Here is a 22,584-nt window from a genome sequence, read left to right as displayed (position 1 = left end):
TTCCCTTCGTGACGTTTAATCATGAGCACCCCAACTGCAGACTGCAGATGGCCATGCTTCCCTCTCACCTACACTCCAAGTGTTAATCAGCACTCAATCACAGGATGACGAGGGTTTAATTTAACATGTTGCATCCATCATGCTGAAATGCTGCTCAGAGTTTGCAAATTCGCCCCAAGTCGCCCATTGTTCACACAATTAATTCAGCTACTGTACGGCGCAGGTGCCTTTTTTTCTCCCACTTCAACGGATAATGTGTGTTAATTTGTTCCAGGGACTAAAACGCAGAGCGATGGAGGATGGAAGGGAGGAGGAATGGGCCGGCCCAGGCCTGGGATGAGGGGTGTGGTTGGGTATAAACCAGGGGACAGTGAGGTTTCTGTTGTTGTCCTGTCTCTCCTGGCGTCCTGCTTCCCTTCATCCACTCTCTTTTTTTTCTGGTTTTTCCCTTCTCCTCCTTCCGCTCACGCTCTCGGTGGAGTTGGGACTCTTCCTCGGCAGAGTCCTGTCAGATTTGCAGCGTCTGTCCATTTTTTGGGGGGGGAGATCCAACAGAAGCCAGAAAACCATGCTGAGAGTTTTGGCGTTGGCGTCAGTGGTCCTCCTGGGAATAGGTAATAAAAGGAAAACAAAATCTTTTCACTTTTTCTAATTTTATTTTGATGAGTTGTCTAAAAAGCTTGCCCTGAATTTCACCTTAAAAGCAAAGGTGTCGAAATTATTTTCCAATTGATGTGAGGTCAAAGGTTAAATGAGAGAAGCTTTTCTCTTGATTGCTTACTTGAAAACTATTGAACCTGATGAAACTAAGGGAAGAATAAATGCTTTAGCATTGAATTAAACCTCTCTTTGCACTGAATTAGTACTTAACTGAGGCATTCCAGTTGCTTTATGGAATTGTGTTGCATTGATTTGAACGGCGGTTCATTAAAATCTCCACAGAGTTAATTATAGCAAACTGATTGCTAGAATGTAATAGTGGGTGGGATTGGCTAAGTACTGAGCTAACCTGGTACAAATTTTCCTTGATAGCCTTACTCCATACTTTGTGTTATTTGAAAGTCACAAATCTGAGGAAAAATGCACAATAATTACAAATGGCATTCCACTAGGCTCCATTCTCAGCCCACTTTTTTTTAAATTAAAGATCTATGTAATCTTGCTATCTTATGTTGTAGAGCATTTGAAAAGAATTACTACCATATTTTAATGGTACTAAACCTAATTATTCAGTGTCACCACATGACCACTGTTCTTTAGTCACCCAATTAGTGAATTATTAAGAAGATGCGTCAGGATGTCCTTAATCTTAATGCAGAGAAAAACTCCAGAAGTTACTGATTTTGGTCCAAAAATGCAAGATTAAAGACAAGCACTTTAATTTTTTGGTTTTCTTTCTAAAAATGAAAGAGAATGTAAGAAACATGGTTGTTGTTTTGAGCTCTGAGCTAAAATTTACCATCCTTAATCAGTCCATCAATATATCAGCTATCTGCCAGCTTAAATGCATGACCATGATAAAAGGTTTCCTGTTAGAGCAGGAAAGCTGGTGAAAGCTTATATTTTCAGATGGTTATGTTGATGAGGTCACATTCTGATCAACACTAAGAAAATGGGTGGTACACCACTCGTCCTTAAATCTCTGCACTGGCTTCCTGTTTGCAAACGGATTGCTTTTACAATTTGGTCAGCACTACATATATATACATCTCAGAGTTGCTTCTACAAAAATAATCCATCTAGGTTATTAAAGACCTCTTCACTTAGTGCTCCAAGTACCAAACTTAACAAGTGGAAGCAGTCTTTAGTTTCTACGCTGTAGAAAAATTGAAATGCAAAAAAAACCTGTTGGTTCCTTTGTATGAACACTGAAAACATTACTGTTTCCTGCAGCTTTCCCATAAATGTCATATTTTATGAATTCATTTTGAGTTCTATTCATTTGTTGTATTTTTTTTTTTCGCATTTTACTGTTTCTTTTAGTGTGATGCCTTTTTTTCTGAAAGTATATTTTCAATCTTTATTTTTTTCTTTACATGTATTTCTTAAAAGCACTCTAATCTAGCTAGCGTGTGAGAGGCACCATGCTAATAAACTTGCCTGTCCTGCATTAGAATCTGCTCATTTTTACATGCACTACAGTGCAATAAATTAACTGCCATCATCCATGTGTGTTACTTCACCATATCAGGTGTCTCCTGGTTTGAAAAGCAACGGTGTACTAATATTATGACTTTTAAACTGAGGTTTGGCTGTCAAACACAACCCTCCTTCCCATCCAACTCCTTCCTGTCAGCTATTTGTAGACATATATATTTTTTGTCAGAATTTTAATTAAAAATGTCAAGTCTGATTTCATTGACAAGCAGTGCGGGGGCTTTTTTATATCGCTGGAGGACGCTCGCAGCGAAAGCTGTGAACTTTACTCTGTGGGTGTTGAAACAGGCAGAACGCTCTGTGTGACTTCAGAGCTTATATACTGCGGCTGTGAGGATGCTGTGACCTGCAGAGGATCATCCACATGTAGACGTGAACACTGTTGAACGGTACACTTGGCTGGAAGTTTGCAAGTTGTTTGAGATGCTGAGTGAAGTGTTTGTCTAGGAAATTCAGTATTTGCTTTTTTTTCCCCAGCTAAAACCAAATTAGCATTGATTATTAAATATTATTCAAGCATAAGCAGTGCAGACAGTGAAGTCTACATTACCCAAATTAATGGAGAAAATTATAGTCGCCTTTGACTTTTAGAAATTCAAACCTTATTTCAGCAGTTGCTTGTGTGAATCAATGGAGGCACCACTAAATGTACAGTTAGTCAATTTCAGTGCATATTTAATTATTTGTGAATCACAATATCGATTTAAGATCCTACTGTGGTTTTATGTAATTGGTAAAATAAAAAATAAAAAAACAGCCAAAAAAAAAACAATGTTCTGTTTGCGTAGACATCTCTGGTAAAACAGATTTTTTTTCTTTCTTTCTTAAAGGTGATGTATTATGCTTCCTTGAAGAAGTTAGGATATGCCTGCGGCCTTTGCAAAACATGTTATTTCATTTTTCTTTGCACAAAATAATCTTTTGATAAAGAGATTTTAATCTGGTCAGTTCTGCCTGTTTTGAACTCCTTTCAGAACAAACTGTTTTAAGGCGTCTTGTCACTTTAAATCCAAATAAGCTGCTGCTGGCCACGCCCCCAACACAAAGCTTACACTCACATGTGACAATGGCTGCAAACAAGCAGAAGTAGAGTCTCCTGCACAACCAACAAGACTACAGCAAGGGGTTTCTAAATAGTAAGTCAACAACTAGACACTTGTCTTTTTCAGCAGCCATTGTGCAGCACAAGCAACGGTAAAACCAGCTGATGAATCGCGCTTGAGTTCCACTTGGGTTGCTAGGTAACGGTGTGCCCATTGAATCTGATTCAGCAATCTGGAGAATTTTGAAACGGCTAAATTTACATACACCAAAAAACATTAACTTATTGTAAAAAAATGGCTTTGTGTTTTCTAAAGCACTTGAGCAGTTTTAGAAACCCAAATGGAAGTATAAAAGTATGTAAAATAAGAATTTATTTTATAATAGATCCCCTTTGATTTGCTAAGAAAGAATACATATTTGCATCTTCTTTGTGTCTTGCAGCACCCCAGGCATCCCAGGCTATTACTGTTTACACCAGCTGGGAGCGCCACGCCCTGGTGGGCTCAGACATCAGACTGTCCTGCACCTTCTTCTCCTGGCGCTCCATTTCCGAGGATGTTTCCTTCACCTGGAGATACAGACCAGACGGCTCCAAGGACAGCATCTCTGTAATGCAAACATTTACATTTACACACGATGTTACACAAAACCCACAGCTGCTGCTGCACAGGTGTGCTTGCAGGAGTTATAAAAGGAAAGAAAAGAAAAATCATAAAAATTAGGCTCAGAACTCTCTCAACAGAAACTCTTTAAACTTCTTGAAACATTGATGTGCGAGTTGCTTTCTCCATCCTCGTCAGAGCTGTTTATGGCTGCAGCTGTTTCAGCAAAGAAGCTCCAATAAATCACAGTGCACTACATGTCCACGAGCCAACGGCAGACAAACAAAAGATGGCAACAATTTGCGAAATAACAGAGCATTTACTGGCTGAAAACACCTCTTACAGAGAGCCGCAAAAAGAGCCTGTGCTCCCATTTTCTCTTTTCTGCTTAAATAAGAGCTCTGTGTGTTTCCTACTCACCACTTGAGGCCAAATTTTGGTCACAATGAGAACCATTAACAGGCATCTAGACTTGCAAACAATGATTGCATTTTCTGTCAAAGCTCTGTTTTGTTTTGTCTGCCTCTGCCAGGCACAAATAGGGGCAAAAAATGTCGAGCTTTTCTGAAGGGCTCTTTCTTCAAGGATTTTAAAATAAAAACAGAGAGCTGAGAGTTTGATTTTCTCCAGCATGCATTAGTTGAAGAAACTTTTTGCCTCTCCTGCAGCAGCCTGCTGGAGTTTAATTTCACTCTCCCTGCTCTTATCGCTCCATCTCTCTAATCTTTCTATCTCCCCATCCTGACCATGCCTCCCTCTGTCCACCTCACCTAATCTCTTCCTCTCCAGCCCTGCAGACTTTGTCCCTCTGTCCTCTCTCATTACGTCCTCCCCTCTCCTCCTTCGCCTTCATCCGTCCCCCCTGCAGAGTCTATACTTTGAAACTGAGTTTTCATTTTATTTACCATCATATTTTCAATCACTCTTTTCTTTCCCCACCTTGACAGATTACCCGTTTCGCAAATCTTTCTTTTTCCATGCTGTGTTTGTCTTTTCAACGTTTGGTAATCGATTTTAGAGACATTGATGTCAATCACAGTAGTCCGGAAGTCTAACATCAGATTGACCTTAAGTCCAGGAATGATTCTACAAATGTTGGGAATTGAAATGGAAAGAAAACCAAGTTCCCAATAAAAAGTTCTGTTTTTGGTTTTTCAACCAGAGATTTTAAGTTTTTGTTGAGACAAGCATGTGCGAAAAAACTTAAACCAAACAAAACTAATAGACATTTGTACATAAACATTTAAACAGAAATATGAAATATATTCCAATTATTTTTTTATTTAAAACTAAAAAGCAATCATTAATCCCACTGTTCTTAATAAAAGTGTAATATTGATTACAGTGAGCCACCTATTTGCAGTTTAATGTTCACAGATTTTTCTGGGAGGTGACTCTAAATTAACTGCAGAAAACCCTCCATACATTTTTTCATAAAGTACACCTAAAATATTTGAAAAAAAAATGCAGCTTTAGAAGTTCAAACAATGCTTCTTGACACGCTATTGGCTGGCATTTGTAAATTAGCCAATCCGGGAGCGCCATTTTCCTTGCCGCTGCAGATTGGCTGAACCCTCAAGAACAGAGATTAAGGAGATCATGGATGTTAGCTTCTGCTAACGGGGCTAAGATGATTTCCAGTATATATTAATTCTTCTTAAGGTATATTTGATGTATGAACTATTACAAACAGGCAGTCATAAATGTTTTTGGACGGGGTCCCAAGTATTCACAGATTTAAAGATTTGTGGGTGGCTGTGGTTTGTAACCTCCGCGACAACCAACAGTCCACTGTGTTGCAGTAATGAAACAATGTTCTAAGCTAGAACAGATCTGTAAGATATTTTTGATTTTGCTAGAGTTCAGCAAAGAAATTGAATGTTTGAAGTTATTTTCACGGAATATTGTTCCTTTATGCTGTTTCTCATTTAATAGAGTAACATAAATAAAACAAGCTGCTATTAGCAGATTAAATAGCAACATTTGATTGCTTAGCTTCGTACGTAAAGGCTACAGTCGCCTGCTAAATAAACTCTCTGATTGCCAGCTGTAGTTTTAATAGAGTTATTTTAATAATAGCGAATATTTTCTAGTGAGTGATTTTCACGGACTGAAACTTGTCATGACCTTCTTTAAGCCAGCTGGCTAGCAGTGCACATCAACAGGTGGAGGAAAGGTTGTACTTTCTCTGTGTTAAAAAAACAAAATTGGCTATTACAGGAATTTCTCTAATTCACTCGCACACACCCCAACATGTGTGTGTTTGTGTGTGGGATTGTGAAGCTTAAGAGTTTAAACCATAGACATAATAAATCTAGATCTTTATTATGTCTATGGTTTAAATTCTGAATATTTCCTAATACCAATGACTCATGCAGACCCAGTTAATAAATTAGAATATTATTGAAAAGTCCATTTATTTCAGGAACGTTATCAGTATGTGAAACACAATATGTAGATTACTACACATAGATGAACCTTTGAAAGCATTTATAATCTTCCACATATAGCTAATGACATTTAAAATTACAATATTACATCAGACCATGAACAATTTTTTATTTAATATAGACATGTATCTTGAAAAGTATGTTTAATAACAGTTTAAGATTGTCACTTTTCAAAAGATACTTTAAATCTGACACATCGAAACACATATTCTAATTTATTGAATAATATGACTATACTTTTAACAGTTGGCCCTGATACCCAAAGTGGTTCTTTACAAATAAACAAACGCTTTTGATACTTATTATTTTTCTATTTGGAATTTTGTAAGATCTATTTTTTGCTTAGCTTCATTTTAATAACATCTTGTTACCAATAGTTCGGATCACAAATCTTTTCCATTAGTCAGAAATATTGGAAATATTGGGAGACAATGGTCATCTTTCAGTATTTAATAATTACCAGTAATGTCAAAAATAAAATTATTTAAAATCACTCAAAAGCTACACTTTTTGATGAAAATGCATCATGTTTTTGGGTGCAGTGTACATTTTTAAGTGCTGTATTTTGATAAAACTTTAAATTACGAATAAACTCACATTTTGATGCATTAATGCATCAAAATTATTTATGCATTAATGCACAATTATTAATGCAAGGTACAAATTATTGTACCTTGCAAGGTACCTAACAAGGTACAAGCTAGGTACCTTGTTAAGCATGTACCTAGCTTAACAAGGTACATGCTGACCTTGTTAAGCTTTTGCAACAGACTCAGCAGCTGCCTTTAGGTCTGAATATCCATTATATGAAGGTCTAAATCTGGAGCTTTTAAATGCATTTTCAAAAAAAACAACTGCAAACTTAATCAAAGCAGCATAGAATGATTCCTGATTAATTTCACTCCATAGATCCTGATCCATCAGGTACTCTTGAGTGCTATTGGTCAGCATTTCCTCCTCTGTCATCCCCAGATCGCCCACTTCGCCGGTGGTGAGGCCTACACTGACAACAAAGGCGTGTTCAAGGACAGGGTGGAGTTTGTGGGGAACCCGAAACGTCGTGATGGCTCCATCCTGATCAAAAACTTGGATTTCAGCGACAACGGCACCTTCACCTGCGACGCCAAGAACCCCCCTGACATCGTGGGGCGCCCCTCCAGCGTCCGGCTGCTGGTCTTTGAGAACTGTGAGTTAGCTGCTCTGATCCCATCATAATTCTTTGCAAACATTCAGTATTCATACCTATTGAGCTCATCACAACCACAATATCTTATCTGTTCCTAAGGGACATGTTAGATCAAATGATGTTTATGAAGATCTTATAGATAAAGTTCAGATCTAAATCCTTATACTTGGTTTTGGCCTATCAGGCGAATCAAGCTCATTTTCATTTTGGATCACATCAAGATCATGAATGTTCTTATAGACACGGTTCCAGAATGTATTGATAAAACCCATTAACAAACTATAAAAATATTAATAAAATGATGTCTCTGCATTAGATAAGTACTTCTTAAAATTAAGTAATATTGAATATATCTTCATATTGATCAGTCCCTCCAGGATTTCATGACTGTTTTTGTGACTTTTTTAACTCAGAATCATTGATTTTGTACTCATTTATAGATATTTACAAGAAATTTTGCGAATTTCGAAGACTGAAGCAGTATTATAGCAGAAGTAAGAAATACTCCCACTTACAGGTGGGAGTTGGCATCACTTAAACTTAATGTTTTGGACCGTTTTTTCAATAAACCCACAATTATGAGTTAGTGCAAAAAAGGGCGGGGATTTGTTGATTTTGCATAAATTTATACGTTTGTGGAATTGCAAAAAACCTTTACAAATAAAAACCGCTTTGATTTGATTGATGAAATCATATTTAAGCAAACCACTGTCATCTTGAAGGCTCAATGTGTCCCTCTGCGGTTTAGAGGGCCACATAAGAAGCTATGGCGGGCCAGATTTGGCCCCCAGACCTTAAATTTTAACTCGTGGTCTGTCACATAAAATCACAATTGAATATGTTGAAGTTTGTGGTTGTAACAAAACCAAGTTGTGGAAGGGATCAGGTCCTCTGTGTGAAACTTTTGAAAGTTTTATATCGTCTTATATGTCTCAGTAATTTTTGTCCTATTGGAAAGCAAATATTTTTAGATTGGTGTAATTGTCCCAAACTTTGAAATTGATCTCAGTGGAAGCAAAATAATATTTATCAGCAAAGTTGTCGCACCATTAAATGAAATCGATTACAATTTTATCTCAATCTTTATTTTAGACTGCTGTCACAGTCTGCATTCTCATTCTCACTTTCCCCAATTTTTCCCATCTTCTCCATATTTTCTCTCTCCTTCTCCCCCCATTTTTTTTTTTACCTTCGCTGTATTTAAATATTTTCATCTTTTAGTCAACCTTTCTTCTCCTCTGTTCTAATGTAATATATTACTTTGTTCCTCCTCCTTTTCATCCTAACTCCTTTATTGGCAATCCATATCTCCCTCTGATTATTCATAAATTATCTGTATTGATCTGATTCTCTATGTGCTACTATCCCATCTTCCCCCTCGTCTCCTCCCTTCTTAGTGCCCATCCAAGCGGGTGTGATCACGGGGGCCATCATCGGTGTGGTGCTGGGCCTGCTGGTGCTGATTGTGGTCATCTACTATCTAATGAGGTTCCTGGTGGCGCGTCGCGTCTTCAGCCTTAGCGTCAGGTCAGTGCCCAGACTGTGGGGTCTCTGCAGGGGGCGGGAGCAGAGGCCGGAGCCCATTCCTGGCACCGACACATGTCTGGCCAAGGCCCTTTGAGCAAGGCTGAATCCCATTTCCCCCTTTGCCTGGCATACTTGGACTATGTAGTCTAAGATGTTTCTTTGGACCAGAAAAGAATTTAAAAACTCTGGTTTTTCAGGGCCGCATTTTAAAATAAATGTAATATCTGCCCTTGCATTTAAATTGGATGAGTATCTTGACGCATAGCAATTAATTTAGTTATGTTTGATTCCAAATAGGCAAGAAATTGCAACATCTTTTGCAACAAGAAAAAAAAACACTGTAATGACTCGCTAGATGTATTCCAGATGAAAAATAAATCTACAATGTACAACGATTATTTAACTAATTTAGTGCCTCAAATAGGTCTTACATTTTTTTTTATCTTAACAACCCATTACACTTTGTTTCAGGTTTCAATAGTGTGACTTGGTAAATAACCCTCCAACTTTAACTTACTCTACATTTAACATAGCATCCATAAATTGATCACTAGCTAAGCCAGGATGCTACATATTTTTTAAACATGAGTGCTACAGCTGACTGGTACAGAATCTATGCAACAGTGGGTCAAATGTCACAGCGGCTACCCAAAATTACCATTAATTAATGTCATGCAACACTATGCAAATGCTCTGTCTTTGCTCATGAAGATTCACTGAACTTGGAATTGTTCAAACTGAAAGTGAAACTGACAGTGTTGCCTACATCTTGAATAATTTAGATGATAATTATTTTACCACCTGTAGGTATTCTTGAAGTATTGAAATATCTTTGCCCTGCAGGCTAGTTATTCATTTAATAGTGGAAAAAAATACAATGAGGTTTTGACATTATGATAAAATTGGTGATGTAACCCGTCTATTCGCATTTAAACCCCCAAATTTTTGTGTTTCAATAGTTGAAATTTTTTACTTTTGAAATTCTGAAATTTTTAGGTTTTTTCTAGAAAATTTCTGAAATAATTTGGTGGAAAGTCAACAGCCCTCATACGGTATCGTAAAGATGTGACAGGACTTGATATTACACAAAATTCCTATCATTTTCTTTTTAAAGTCTTTTTCTGGAACAACTATACACTATGTATCTTTGGCTATCAAACTAGGAATGCATTACCTAAATAAAAAAAAAAACTTTCCATAATTTAAAGTATTTCTGCTTTTATCTATGGTATCTTTAGTACCATATTTCTGTTCTTCCTTAACAAACTTTTGTTTGTTTTCTACAAGTGACAGGAGTCCGGATAACCTTACAAAACGGGATTCAACCCTACTTTGTTTTTTTTGAAGCTTTGAAACTGGAAGTTGATAACAAGCTTTCAATTAGATTTAATCTGCAACACAGCAAGCATAGGTCCAAAGTAGGAGGATTAACAGTTGTGAGGCGACATTTTCTGAGTGGATAATCCACAAGATCATGACGATGATGGATCCATCGGCTTGCAAATTCCCTTCCCATCCTAACACATCTGGCACCTGGGGGCTGTGTCTGAGACAGGCCAGTAGATTAATATGATGGTCTCTTTATGATAGCTGGCAGGCAGTGCTGCCCTGTGACCACTGGAGGGAGAGATAGATACGACATCCTGACATTGTCTTTCTTTTGTCCCCTCCAGCAAACATGGCAAGAAAAAGAAAGAGGGATCACAGCAGAGACAGGCAAGTTTCCTCCTCCTCTTCCTCTTTTTCCTCCCTCTCCTTCAGTATCCTCCTCCCCTTCTCCCTCCTCTCCCACACATGCGTCTCGTCTGCAACGACAAGCGCAACAGATTGGCTTGCTGTCATCATCACATGACGATTTGTAGAGATTACAACAGCATTCAGCGATTGTTGAGAGAATTCGGGATGAGGAAGCGTGTTGTCAAAGGGAATATTCATCTCCTCTGCATGGCGGTGCAGCCGACATGACGGTGCATAGCAGCACTCTGTTATAATCACATTCTCCCCAATGGCAGTCCAGGCATCTCCAGTTTGGCCTCACACTCGGCACAGCAACATTACAACAACAAAATAACATGCCATTCAAACCCTGCGCCCCCTCCAGCTCTAATAACCGCATTCAAGCTGGTAAAATCCTCTTGCTGTCTCAGCGTTCAGTCCGCCTTTCTATCCTGTGGCCCTCGCCCTTTCCTTATTTCCCTCTGGGTGGGGGGGTCTCAAACAGCCCTGGGCCAAAGAATCAAAGCAGCGGCTGTGAAATGACCCAGTCTGGGTTACGAGGACTAATGCCGGCGCTGCGGACTGAATAGAGCTGTGATTTGCTCGCAGTGGGGAAACAGACAGGAGCTGCTGATTTTGCTCACTGGGAGTCAAATAAAAAAATCACTGGGCCTATTATGGTCCAGGCTGTTATCAATGTTTTTACGCAGCTGCTACGTAACAGAATTTTTTTTTTTTGTCCCCTTCTCTTCCTTGTGGGAGTTCGATCGCCTCAAGAGGTGGATTAATCAGACATTTTTTTCGTGGCTTGTATGCTTTTGTGAAAACAAGCCACCAGGGCAAGTTGTGTTTGATTACTCTGCGGTGATGTGGTGGGCTGCAGGGTTGCGTGGGAGTATTGTAATCGACTGGAAGCAGCGTGCTGATAATGAGGGGGGGGGGGGGGGGGAGAAAAGTACGTCAAGGGATTTGAGTTCAAGGCATTTTTGTCAATTAAAACTCAGCTTTGAAAATGGAGACGCGCGCAGATACCCGAGTCGGGAAATCAAAGGTGCTGCTGTGACAGGATTGTCATTTAGCCGCAGGTAGATTGAGGCGGTGGTATGGCAACACATTGTAACATATAATCAAAGCACACACCTATCTCTAATTACTCCTTTTAGATAGCACTAATAGCTTTCCTCAGAGAGACTGAATGACATTACTAATTAGGAAATTAAAGTAATCTAAAATATTATTGCTACAAGTAAAATAAGGAACTTATTTAAGTGTGTTCTAGGAAAGCTAGGTTTGGGATAGGGATTTTTTGGAGTAATTTTGGAATGGGTATGGGAGTTCAAATAGAGTACAAGCCTGAAACTTTCTAAAAATTATTTCAGCTTGTCATGGAGTTCTGCAGAGCCCTGATAATGAGCTGTTCATTTGATTTAGAAATAGGAATGCATTTAAAAGTTGCATGTCAATGGCTCTCAAGAGCTGTAACAGGAAATCCCTGCCTCATGCTACATGTGATATGATAAAAAGCACACTTGGAAGTTTGTTTTTGAAGAAGTAGATTCAGCCTTTTTTAGAATAAATAGCCAAACAAATCATGAACAAAGTGATTATTGTTGTTATTCTTACAGTGGAGCAGTTTTCTGACATGCTAAGCTAATGTTAGCTTAGCATTATGAACTGAATTATTTGCAAATAATTCCGTTCATAACATATTTCAGAGTAGTTCCAGTTAATTATTTTCAAACTAAACTTACAGAAATAATGTTCTCCTGTTTTTTAAACATCGTTTTTTGAACATAGTGATAATCAGTAGTCAGTATAAAGCCAGACACATGATGAACTCTTAATATTTGCTTTGAAGATTATGTCTTAATAGTAAATGTCTGCCACACATGTGCATCTCCTTGGAGCCATATAGCAAGAATGTTGAGGGCCCACAACTCTCCATCTTGCCTTAAAACAAGTTCCCTCATCTCTGCGGAGCCCCTCTTTCTCCCCCCTGTCTTCCGCGCTCCTTTCTACTGTCGTGTGATTGTCAGGTTTTTCTTGAGCTGCTCTCAAGTGCCTGCAGCGTGTGACAGTGCATATATGAATAAATAACTCGCCGCCAAGAGGACACTGGGATATTTGACAACGCTGTCATTTACAGTTACTCTCCTGCAAGCCTGTGCTCGGCTGACAAACACAGAGCAAAAGCAGATATTCTATCTGAGCTCACTCTGCTTTATATTTCAGTTTATTTATTTCCCCTCCACACCTCCTCCTCTGAGATGATTTGGTTTTTGTTGCTACGCCACACGCAGTCGGACCTTTGGGATTTTATGGCCGGCTTATAAACGACTGATCAAATAGTCTTGATTAGGAGGCTCTGCTGACACTCAAGTTTCTTTATTATTATTATTTTATCAACCTTACTGTCTTTGTTTAAAGCTGCAGAAAGTAACTTGTATAAAGAATATATTTTTTACATGTTTGTTAAAACTTTCACCATGTTGTGACAGTTTATGAGACAGATAATCTATGAAAGGATCAATCTCCTCCACCTTGTCCCTGAGCTACCACTGCTGTCTGAAAAATGCACGGATCCCAACCAAAAACAACTAGTGAGAATCAGGAGGAGGGTCTTAGCGCTGTCAATCAATGTCATGTATTTGCTGTTAAATGTGCTAATGGCAGAGAAAACAACTTACCTTTCCAGGAAAATCGTTTATCCGCCGTCAACAGTGGTCATGGCAACTAGAATTAGCAGCACACCATCCCCACTATAAACAGTGTTGGTGCCGTACTGCGTAGCAGAGAACAAAGGGGAAGAGAGGAAGATGACCCACATGAGATTGTGATTGAAAGCGCTGTTTGTAGTTAGCACTGAAAGCTAAATTTTTTTCATAGATTATCACGACATTGTGACAGTTTCAACAGATATGTAAAAAAATATATTTTTAATAAAAGTTACGTACTGCAGCTTTAACGGTTTGCGCTGCTTGCACTACAAGCCCAGACGCTGTGTGAGGAAGTGAAAACGGGATTGGGGAGCCGGGTGGTGTGTGCCGTCACGCTCCCCACATTAGAGGGTGTTGTGGAAGAAGACTTTACCCCTGCAGTCCCACTCAGGGAAAAGTTCCCTACAATAAGCACACACACTGTTCTGGAATGATAATTGAGTGCACTTGGTATCGATCTGAGCTCACACACACACACACACACACACGCACACACACTTTTATATATAACCCACCCATTCTTCTCACTCTGTCTCCCTATTGCCTCCCACTTCAGTTCACTCCCACCCGCACTCTCTTTCTCTCATTCAGATTCCTTTCATCCACTCCTCCTGTCTTCCTTTCCTTTGGCTTCCTTGCTGACCATGGGAAGCATCCATCTATCTGTAAGCTAATCCCCCCCCCCATCACTCTGTTGATTCTCCTTCAATTTCCTCCTCGATCCTCCTCCCTCTCCAGTTCTCTCCCTTCCTCCCTCCTTCAGGTCCTCGGGGTTCTGATCCACTTTCCTGCCGGACAGGAAATCACTACCTCTCACTCCTCATCTACCTCTCAATCTCCCTCCTCACCTGTCACCTCCTCTCTCTTTAGTATGCAGCAGGGGATGCAGCCACTTTCCCTCCCATGCCGCCGTCCTCTCCGTATTTCTCCACTGTACCTTACGTTTCCTTTGAAGTGCGCTCTCCACCTCCTCCCCACCCTGTAACCAAGGTGGTGCTGCATTCTGCCTGAGCAGCCTGGGGTGTGTCTTTACAAAGCAGGGCTGTCGTTAGCGTGGGAGCTCTGCAGAACAAAATGCTGGAGCCTGTTGCAGGAAGCATAATGGTAAACAATGCAGTGATGTATGAGAGAATGTAAGTATAATCGGAGATAATGACACCGGCTGGGCCTGCGCCGCTCCCCCGCTGAGCTGGGTGTCTGCTGCAGCAGGCGCCTTCAATCGTGTGCTGCCTTTGCAGGGTGGATAATTAAAAATGATAAATTCTGTAATGCAATCAGTGGGGTATTATTAGTTGAAGCTTCAGTGGGTGGAAACAGCCTCAAGTGGGCTTTCCAGCATTGACTAAGCTGATGTATTAGAGCCAAATTATTTCAGTCTCCGGGTTTCAGATCCGTTCCTGTTTACTCTGTTTACTCTGCAAACACAACAATGGAGCGGCCCACAGTTCAACCTGTGGAAGAGCATCTAAAGAAGCGCAATACTGTAAAACTATTACACGCGTGTGAAATTTCATTAAGCTCCATTAGAGCATTATTGCACACTTGTGATACTTTTCAATAGGTTAACTGACAGGTTAATGCACTGAAATACAGCTATTGTGAGGTTAAGTGTAGCCCTGACCTTATCTCCTCCTGGTCCAGGCCTTCCTGATGGATTTGTTGTGCTGAAGCGACGCAGCGTTTGAGTTTTCCACCTTCTGGCTCTTCCTTTTATAGATTTTCTTTTCCTGCAGATGGTTTCAGACAATGCTCATATATTGCACAGACAATTTGCGGAGCGAGTGGGAGTGAATTGTGGTATTACAAAAGTAAAGGTCCCATTAATATTTAAAGACAATATGGGTTTGGAAGAACAACAAAAATCAATGCAAAGCTGAGTAAGCAAATAGTTCCCTGATCAAATATACTGCAGTTTCTCTTTTTCCTCCAACTTTGATCTGAATATGAAGAGACAGTCAGAATGCTGGTTGGAGTCTTGTCCAAGTTTGAATCAAATTCCAGATATGGTGTTTACATAGAATATAAAACACTTGATATTTCATTCTGCAGCATATTTGCATTAAAAATGCATGCATTGATATGCATCTGTGCATCCTTAATTTATATATTTATCTGGCTTTCAAAGAGCCACACTATCCTGTACTCCACTTTAGTAACAATTATTAAAAGTTCTCCCAGCTTCCTGAGGGCCTTTTTGTCACTGCTTTGGATGATTTTTCATTTATTCTCAGCTACATTTACAGAAAATTGTGCAGTGTGGCTTTAACAAAGTGTTTAAAGTGAACATGCACATGACACAATAAATTGCAGGTCTAAATAAACTTTATCGAAACTTGACCAAATCCACTTGTGAAATCTGGTTTCTTGTAAGGCAAAGACAAAGAAATAATGGATGACTTAAGCTCAAGTATTTGTCATTGTGTTTAAGTGATCATCATCATGGTGGAAATTATGCTAACTTCCACTAAAGAATGAGAAACCAGTTTATATTCGACAGTGTCCTGTAATATCCTGGGTTCTCAGAACTGGAATCAATTATTATTATCCATGCTTTTCGAACATTAAAACTTAAATATGTGTCTGAGATGTTGAGATATATTAATATTGGGATTTCTAGTCATGTCTAGATAACCAGGAGTTTTTACATTCCATGTAAGCATTTTGTAAATGAAACCAAAATCTGGATTTAGAATAACAGGAATGCTCAATTATAGTAAACAGACTTACTCAGAATAATCTAACACAGTGCTATAAATAATCTAAATTTCTTCTTTGCTTCTAGCTTGAACTGGTAGCATTTATTGAAGTAAATATGTGTAAAAAAAAACAACCCTAAAAATATAAAATCCAGTGTATGAAAAGAGTGTAATGAACTCCACATTTACTTTTTCTGGAATCCCCTCTAGACAGTCAGTTGACATGTTTTGTTATGGAGACTTGATGGGGTTTTTTTTTTTTTATATATTTTTTTATCCTTCCTAACCATCATCATTGTTTTTGGTGTCAAAATAATTACAGCTTTGCTTTGCACGCTTCTAGTTTTTTTTAAACATTCATGGGCAAATATGAATGAGTGGCTTTTTTCTTATATACAATTCCAAATATTTGAAACAAAAACCTGATTGGCATCACTAATTTTAATTACTCTACAGTAATAAAATATTAGAAATAAAATTCAGTAAAATTTATTTTTACAGGAATTGTTGTGGGTGTCCATAATTCTTCCCTTATTTTGTTAAAAATATATATATGTATTTTGAAGATGGGATTTCTCTCCCACTGGTTAAAGTTGTTTTTCTACAGTTTTCAGGATGTGTAAGAATTTTTGCACATCTTTCTAGGGATGCCAACAAACGTACTTGGCTAATAATTTATTTACAGAACAACATCTTAATTGCTTCACTCTGAATTGAAGAATACAAAATAAACTTTTAATTTTAAAATTAAGTGTTAGTGTCCTGCAACACAGCGCTAGTGTCTGCTACAATTGCTCAGAGTTTTGAATCCAAATTACACATTGAAATATTCACCATAAACAACAGAAGACCAAAGGCAATGGAAATTCAGACATTTGTAAACATGTTCCTACACTGGAGACGTCTATTCCCCCAATCAGAGGAAGCAGATGGTTTTACACATTCAACCATCTGGGATGTCTAAGACGTTTGACAAAGTGCAAGCAATTTAAAGAAAAGAAAAGAAATGAAAACATGGCAGATAATTGGTTGAATCTCTCAATCAGCCAATCAGATGAATCTTGTTTTAGGGAATGGAGAACATCCTTCCTCTTCTATTCTTTACCCTTTTTAAAAAAAAATAAAAACATACTCTCTTGATGCTACTGATGCTAACGTAACACACTGATTGTTTTCAAAGTAGGAATCCAAAAGAAGGATGCTAATTGGTTAGAAATAACTTGTTCTAGACATAAACATGATTGCATGATTTTTATCGGGATATAACCCCAGTATTGCTTAAATTAAAAATAGAGATGGATTCAAATCTCACATTAAAAAAGTTACAAAATTTGCCGCGCCATCATCCTCTTAACTACTTCCTTTTGTCTTCTTCTTGGTTTGCGCCAGTAGTAACAACTGGTTGTTGATCATGTGATGTGAAAAAAGTGTTTCCATTGCAGTTTTCTGAAATAAACCAATTTCAATGCATCCTAACGTCTATCAAATTGGTGTTTTGGGCCCAGAAGTTAGATTGGAAACAATCGTCTGCAGCCAGAAACATGATTACTATCTAGTATCAGAAGAACAAAGCTGCTCTCCAACATATTTAAAAAATCTTCTTGGATATAATCCCTACATTTTTGAGATTCAGAGTCAAACTTTTTGATGACTTGGCTGTGAAAACCCACTCTGGCTGTGTGTGTGGGGGGAGATGATTGTGTGTTATTGATCAAATGTCACTCAGTTGTCACAGGTGTATGGAGTCTGCCTGCCACTGGGTCCCATCCTAACGCATGGTTACCTGTTTTGTCACCCCCGTACAGCTCTGGACACCGCCCACTCTCACTTGCTACCCCCTCCCCTAAAAGGACTGCGTCTCCCCCACCCCCACCTCGACCATCCATACCTCTCCCTTCTCTAAATGTGTTTTTCTCCTCTCTTCACACAGCTCCGCCCGTCCAGTTTAACTCCATCTCTCATCTTCTCACCTCTCACGTCCTCTCCTGCTGCCTTCCTTTCCTCCTGAAGTGACTCTCCTCCCCTTGTTTCCTCCCCCCTCTCCCCCCTCCGCCCACAGGGCCCCGCGCCTCCCGCTGACCCCTCCAAGGTGAAGGCGGCCGCCTCGGAAAAGAAGAAGCAGGAGTCTCGCAAGGATAAGAAATAGGATACGGGGCAGGGCTGGGGCGGGCTGCTCCAGCCCCTGCGCCAGGTACTGGCGGCGAAGGTCCGACCCAAACAGAAGCAGCAGCAAACTATCATCAAGGGGGCGGAGAGGGAGGGGGGAAGCGGCGGCGAAGAGGGATCTGGTCGGGTGCTTATGACCATTGAGCTGGAACTGACCCGGCAAAACGGGGAGGAAGGTTCCAGTGGTGAGGCAGGGACCGGGAGGTCGGCGCCGCCGGGCCTCCTCTCCCGCCTTTCCGAACAGTTCACCTTCAAATAACAAGAGAGTTAAACCACAAACCTACTTTACATCCAGCACTACAGCACCTGAGTCTCTGAATAAATATATTAAATCATATCTGCTCTTGTCACAGAATGTAGACGCTACTACTGTACGTGGGCCCAGATGTCACGATAATCTCTAACACCGGCCCGGCTCCCTGACTGCTTTTGTTAGGTCATAAGATATGCCATTTGAAGCGAGACCCCGAGACGGCCCGGGCTTGATAACAAAATCTAAAAAGGCTGCTCCCTGGGTTTTGCCTCTCTGGTTCCTTTTGATTGTGATCCTATCCACTGAAAAAAGCTTTTTCTCTGAGTGCGTCCGATACGCATCACAAATCCCTGGCTGCGGGGACAAGCCAATTTGCTCTTTTTTTCTTTCCTTTCCAGAAGTGATGTGTCAAACTCCAGCTTTCTCTCCTTACGCTGATTTCTGATTTTCTCCCACCCACACCTGTCCCTTCCCATTTCTTCCTCCTATTCCAATAAATTTCTGGACTTTCTTGTTAATTCAAATTACAGAAATGATTTATATGCTAACCACTCTGTCCTGTTCTTTCTCTTCCTTCCCCTCTTTTTCTTGCTCCTGTAGATAAAGGTCTGACTTCTCCATGACTGCCTCCACTCCTCTAGTCTGCTCCCTCTTTTTCTGCCCAGCCTGATGCAACCCCCATTTTTTTCCATTATCTGTACTCTCTCAAGACAGCACTGGCTGTAAGAATAGCCCCCCGTATTTCACTGTGCAACAGTGTCAAATAATTTTTACAACGCCTCATCGAAGACGGCGTTTGTGATCACTGGGCTAACTGTAGAAGTCTTTAAGGCCTAGCTATGCACATAACTCGACAGACCACCCCTCATGTGTTTAAAATCTTCCCCCTTCACTTTAATGTTTACGACTCAATCACGTCCACCGAGCGGAGCTGCCAGTGCACACTGGACTTCACATAGAGGAAAAACAGAGCGTGATAGCCAGAGAGAAATATGATTCCTGCTCTCAGCCGACGCAGATAGAAGTTCAAGCCCCGGAGCTCGGAGGTGATTCAATCCTCTCACATTTGAGCTAATGGAGGTTGTCGCTGTGTCCCTGCCCAGACTGAAGGGGGGCTATTTCTGGCCTCTATAAGAGAGCACAGGCTTACAGTAACAGCTGCACATTTTTCAACCAACAAGGGGGGGGTTGGAGGTGGAGGTGATTTTTATTTTTTTTCCCTTCCCGTTTGTGCCTGAGAGAATGTCCGCGGCCGGCTCAGCGGCCGGTGACTGACGAACTGGAATGACGTCACGGCCTCCAGCGGCCGGCGGATGGATGCTCTCAGGAGTCTTACCGGGAAGAGGTGCAGCTCCCGAGTTATTTTAGGTCCAGTTAATCCACTCGCACGTTTCTCCTAATTATTTTCGTGTGTGCTGGTAACATGATATCTCTCACCGCATCTCCCCCCTGCCTCCTCCGCCGTCTCCACTTCATCTCTGCCCCCATCTTGGGAATCATCTTCCCTAGTTTCGCTGCCTCTGTCCTCTATGTCTTTGGCTTCCCTTTATCTCTTCCCTGTCCTGCTGTCTACTGAGTCCGCGCCGCATTATTCCCCCACTGAAAAGGTCTATACACAATCCAATCTACTCTTTAAGCCGCTCCTTATCTGACTGGCAGGCCAACAGCTCAATGCTTCACTCTCATCCGTCCTTCCTCCTCTTCTGCGTCTTCGTTACTCTCTTTTCCAAACTCGGAGGCAGACGTTTCTTTCGCGCCGTCCTCCATCTTTGCCAGTGATTGACGAAAAACGCCCTCCTGCTTTGCCCTTCAAACACACCAGAGGCAAGACTTTCCCCTAAGTCCGGGTCTCAGTTAAACACCTGCATTCTGTACCTATTGTCATTTAGTACCTGCAAACAAAGAATTTCAAGGGTTAGCATTAATTCAAAATACTGAATTTTATATATAATGTACTTTATCATTTGCAGATGACTTCATATTTCAACCTTTATCAATGTACTGCAGACTTTTATGAAATATCTCAGATTATGAACCCTGATTGAACTAAGATTACTCTCCCTGACATTTTGATGTTGTATATTATTTATTGGATTCATAAAATCTTATAGTAAAATCAGAGTAGGTGAAATAGACTTAAAGTTTATCACAATTTTTTGTGGTAATATAACAATAAAAGTGACAATAAGAACTATTTATTGATTAATTTTACAGTATGTATTACATTTATTGCATTGTTAACAATAAGATAAATACACACCCCTTTTTTTTAGGGACTTGAGTGTCCTATTTGTAATATGCTTCATTAGGTCACCAGTCACATAAAGAAGTGTAATTCATGTCAATAAACTTCAAATCGTCGCAGCATATAATCATATTTTCAAATTTATTGATATGTATTCAGGCTTTCGGTGAATAAACTGGGGAAAAATATTAAAGCTAACAATCCTGACAAAACAAACCATTTTAAAGTTTCAAACATCATTAACTGGAATTTATCATGGTGATGAATCCAAATTATTATCATAATAAAAAAATGGATCCCGATAAATGATAAATAATACAGTAAATGCCCACCCTGACAGTATCAAACTTCAAATTATCAGTTGTCAAAGTAGGTGCGAAACGTCCTCGTGATAATTTGCCTGTATGAAACGTCCTTTACCAGATGGGTCCTTTTGGGTCCATCTGGTACGAAACGACCCAAACTGCAAAGTTACAAAATGGCAAAGGTACTAAATGATCATCAACCACTTCCCCTTTGTCCCTGACCCTGATTTGCCCTCCTTTTTTGCTGGTTTGAAAGCCAAACACATTCCAACGCCCCCTACTGGCTGAGGAACACTCCTGCACTCAAGACGTCAAGCAGAAACTTATCCTTCAAGCAAGCTCTCTTCTGGTCACAAATGTCCGTGTATGTGTTTCATGTTACAGAGTGTTTAAAAAATAGATTTGTTATAATTCCAAACAATGGCAGTGAGTGAAGCAAATAATGTTTTCTGGGGCAGTTTTTACATGTGCACACATATGGAGAACATGTTTACCAAAGCAGGAAAGAAATGTAATAGTACTCTATAGAATATGCCGTTGTATTTCTGGCCTTGTGTGTTATGGCAGGTACTGTGTGGCTGTCTCTTGGGTGAATTTTATTCGGAGATGGAAGAAAATTGAGGCCGTGGTGCAGAGAGTGAGAGCGGATAGCCTCAGATTCATCATTCCATGGCTGGGGAGGAAAGAAAAACCACAGAGGAAGGTGCTTGCTGTGGAAGCAAAGCTTTGCAGGAAGAGACTTATCTGGCCTGTTAAGCCCTGCCAAAAAATCTGTATGTATCACTACAGATAGTCTGCTCTTCCCCCTAGAGCTTTTCTTTTAAAGGTGCTCCATCCCAACCCTGAGCCAAAGATGGATCGTAATCTGCGAGCTTGATATGCAGGACAGATAGTGCAGACTTGAACTTTTCCCTGAAAATTCATAACAGAAATAGGTGGTGTTGAAATCCACACATTCATCTCTTTCACTCGTCGCTGTTTCTTATCCAGTCAAATGGATTCGTTAGAATGTTGTCTTGTTTTAAAGCAAAGCCACACAGATGCCTGACATAACATGAATAGTATTTACATGCCTTGTAAAATTATTTATATGCAATATAAACTGTTTTAGCTATAGTCTCTGATTAACATTTTGATTTGAAACGACTGGAGCTTCTTAGATTTTTTTCAATGCTCATAATAATTTAAGGACGCTAACATCTTTTTGACTCTGTATGTTGTAAAGAGAACACAAGAATAAAAGCCATAAGCACAGCTGATGAGCAGAAAACCCAGCTGAAAATATCTATTGTTTTATTCCCTCTTTTTCCTGAAATAATGTTTGTGAATTTGTTAAAAAGAGGAAATTCTTCCATGAGAAACACAAATGGAGAGAGTCGGTACAAATGCTCCTGACTGGAGGCATCGTCTTGTTGGAAGTTGAACCTCTGTCCAGGTTTTCTTCCAAGTTTGCCTCAAGTTTTACATTCATTTAAATTTCTGTCAACTGGGAGCAACTTCCCAGCCCCTGCTGAAGTTTT

General features: G+C 39.9%; 1 protein-coding gene across 4 annotated transcripts; it reads left to right on the top strand.

Moving 5' to 3' along the window:
• Window positions 1-370: 370 nt before the first annotated feature.
• Window positions 371-22,350, top strand: mpz (myelin protein zero). 4 transcript variants are annotated; one of them, XR_002752855.1, is made up of 7 exons: window positions 371-614; window positions 3,643-3,809; window positions 7,226-7,439; window positions 8,837-8,966; window positions 10,640-10,682; window positions 18,155-18,301; window positions 19,115-22,350. XR_002752855.1 is itself a non-coding variant. In XM_005796562.2 (7 exons), the coding sequence occupies exons 1-6, from the start codon at window positions 569-571 to the stop codon at window positions 18,239-18,241; spliced, it is 687 nt and encodes a 228-aa protein (XP_005796619.1). In that variant the 5' UTR covers window positions 371-568; the 3' UTR covers window positions 18,242-18,286; window positions 19,115-22,350. The 4 variants fall into 4 exon arrangements, 3 of the variants coding, with proteins under 3 accessions (XP_005796619.1, XP_005796621.1, XP_023190713.1); XM_005796562.2 differs by having other exon boundaries at window positions 18,155-18,286; XM_005796564.2 differs by lacking the exon at window positions 18,155-18,301 and having other exon boundaries at window positions 372-614.
• Window positions 22,351-22,584: the final 234 nt, after the last annotated feature.

Source organism: Xiphophorus maculatus, chromosome 6 (assembly GCF_002775205.1).
Source record: "Xiphophorus maculatus strain JP 163 A chromosome 6, X_maculatus-5.0-male, whole genome shotgun sequence".
Classification (NCBI taxonomy): Eukaryota; Metazoa; Chordata; class Actinopteri; order Cyprinodontiformes; family Poeciliidae; genus Xiphophorus; species Xiphophorus maculatus.
Note: the sequence above shows the minus strand (reverse complement) of the source record. Positions and strands in the feature narration are given on the sequence as shown.

Bases quoted from the DNA above. Each gene is read 5' to 3' on its own strand.
- mpz (XM_005796562.2), top strand. From the start codon at position 569: ATGCTGAGAGTTTTGGCGTTGGCGTCAGTGGTCCTCCTGGGAATAG. The intron at 3,810-7,225 runs GTAATGCAAACA...TGTCATCCCCAG, and splicing joins GCTCCAAGGACAGCATCTCT to ATCGCCCACTTCGCCGGTGG. The intron at 7,440-8,836 runs GTGAGTTAGCTG...CTCCCTTCTTAG, and splicing joins GCTGCTGGTCTTTGAGAACT to TGCCCATCCAAGCGGGTGTG.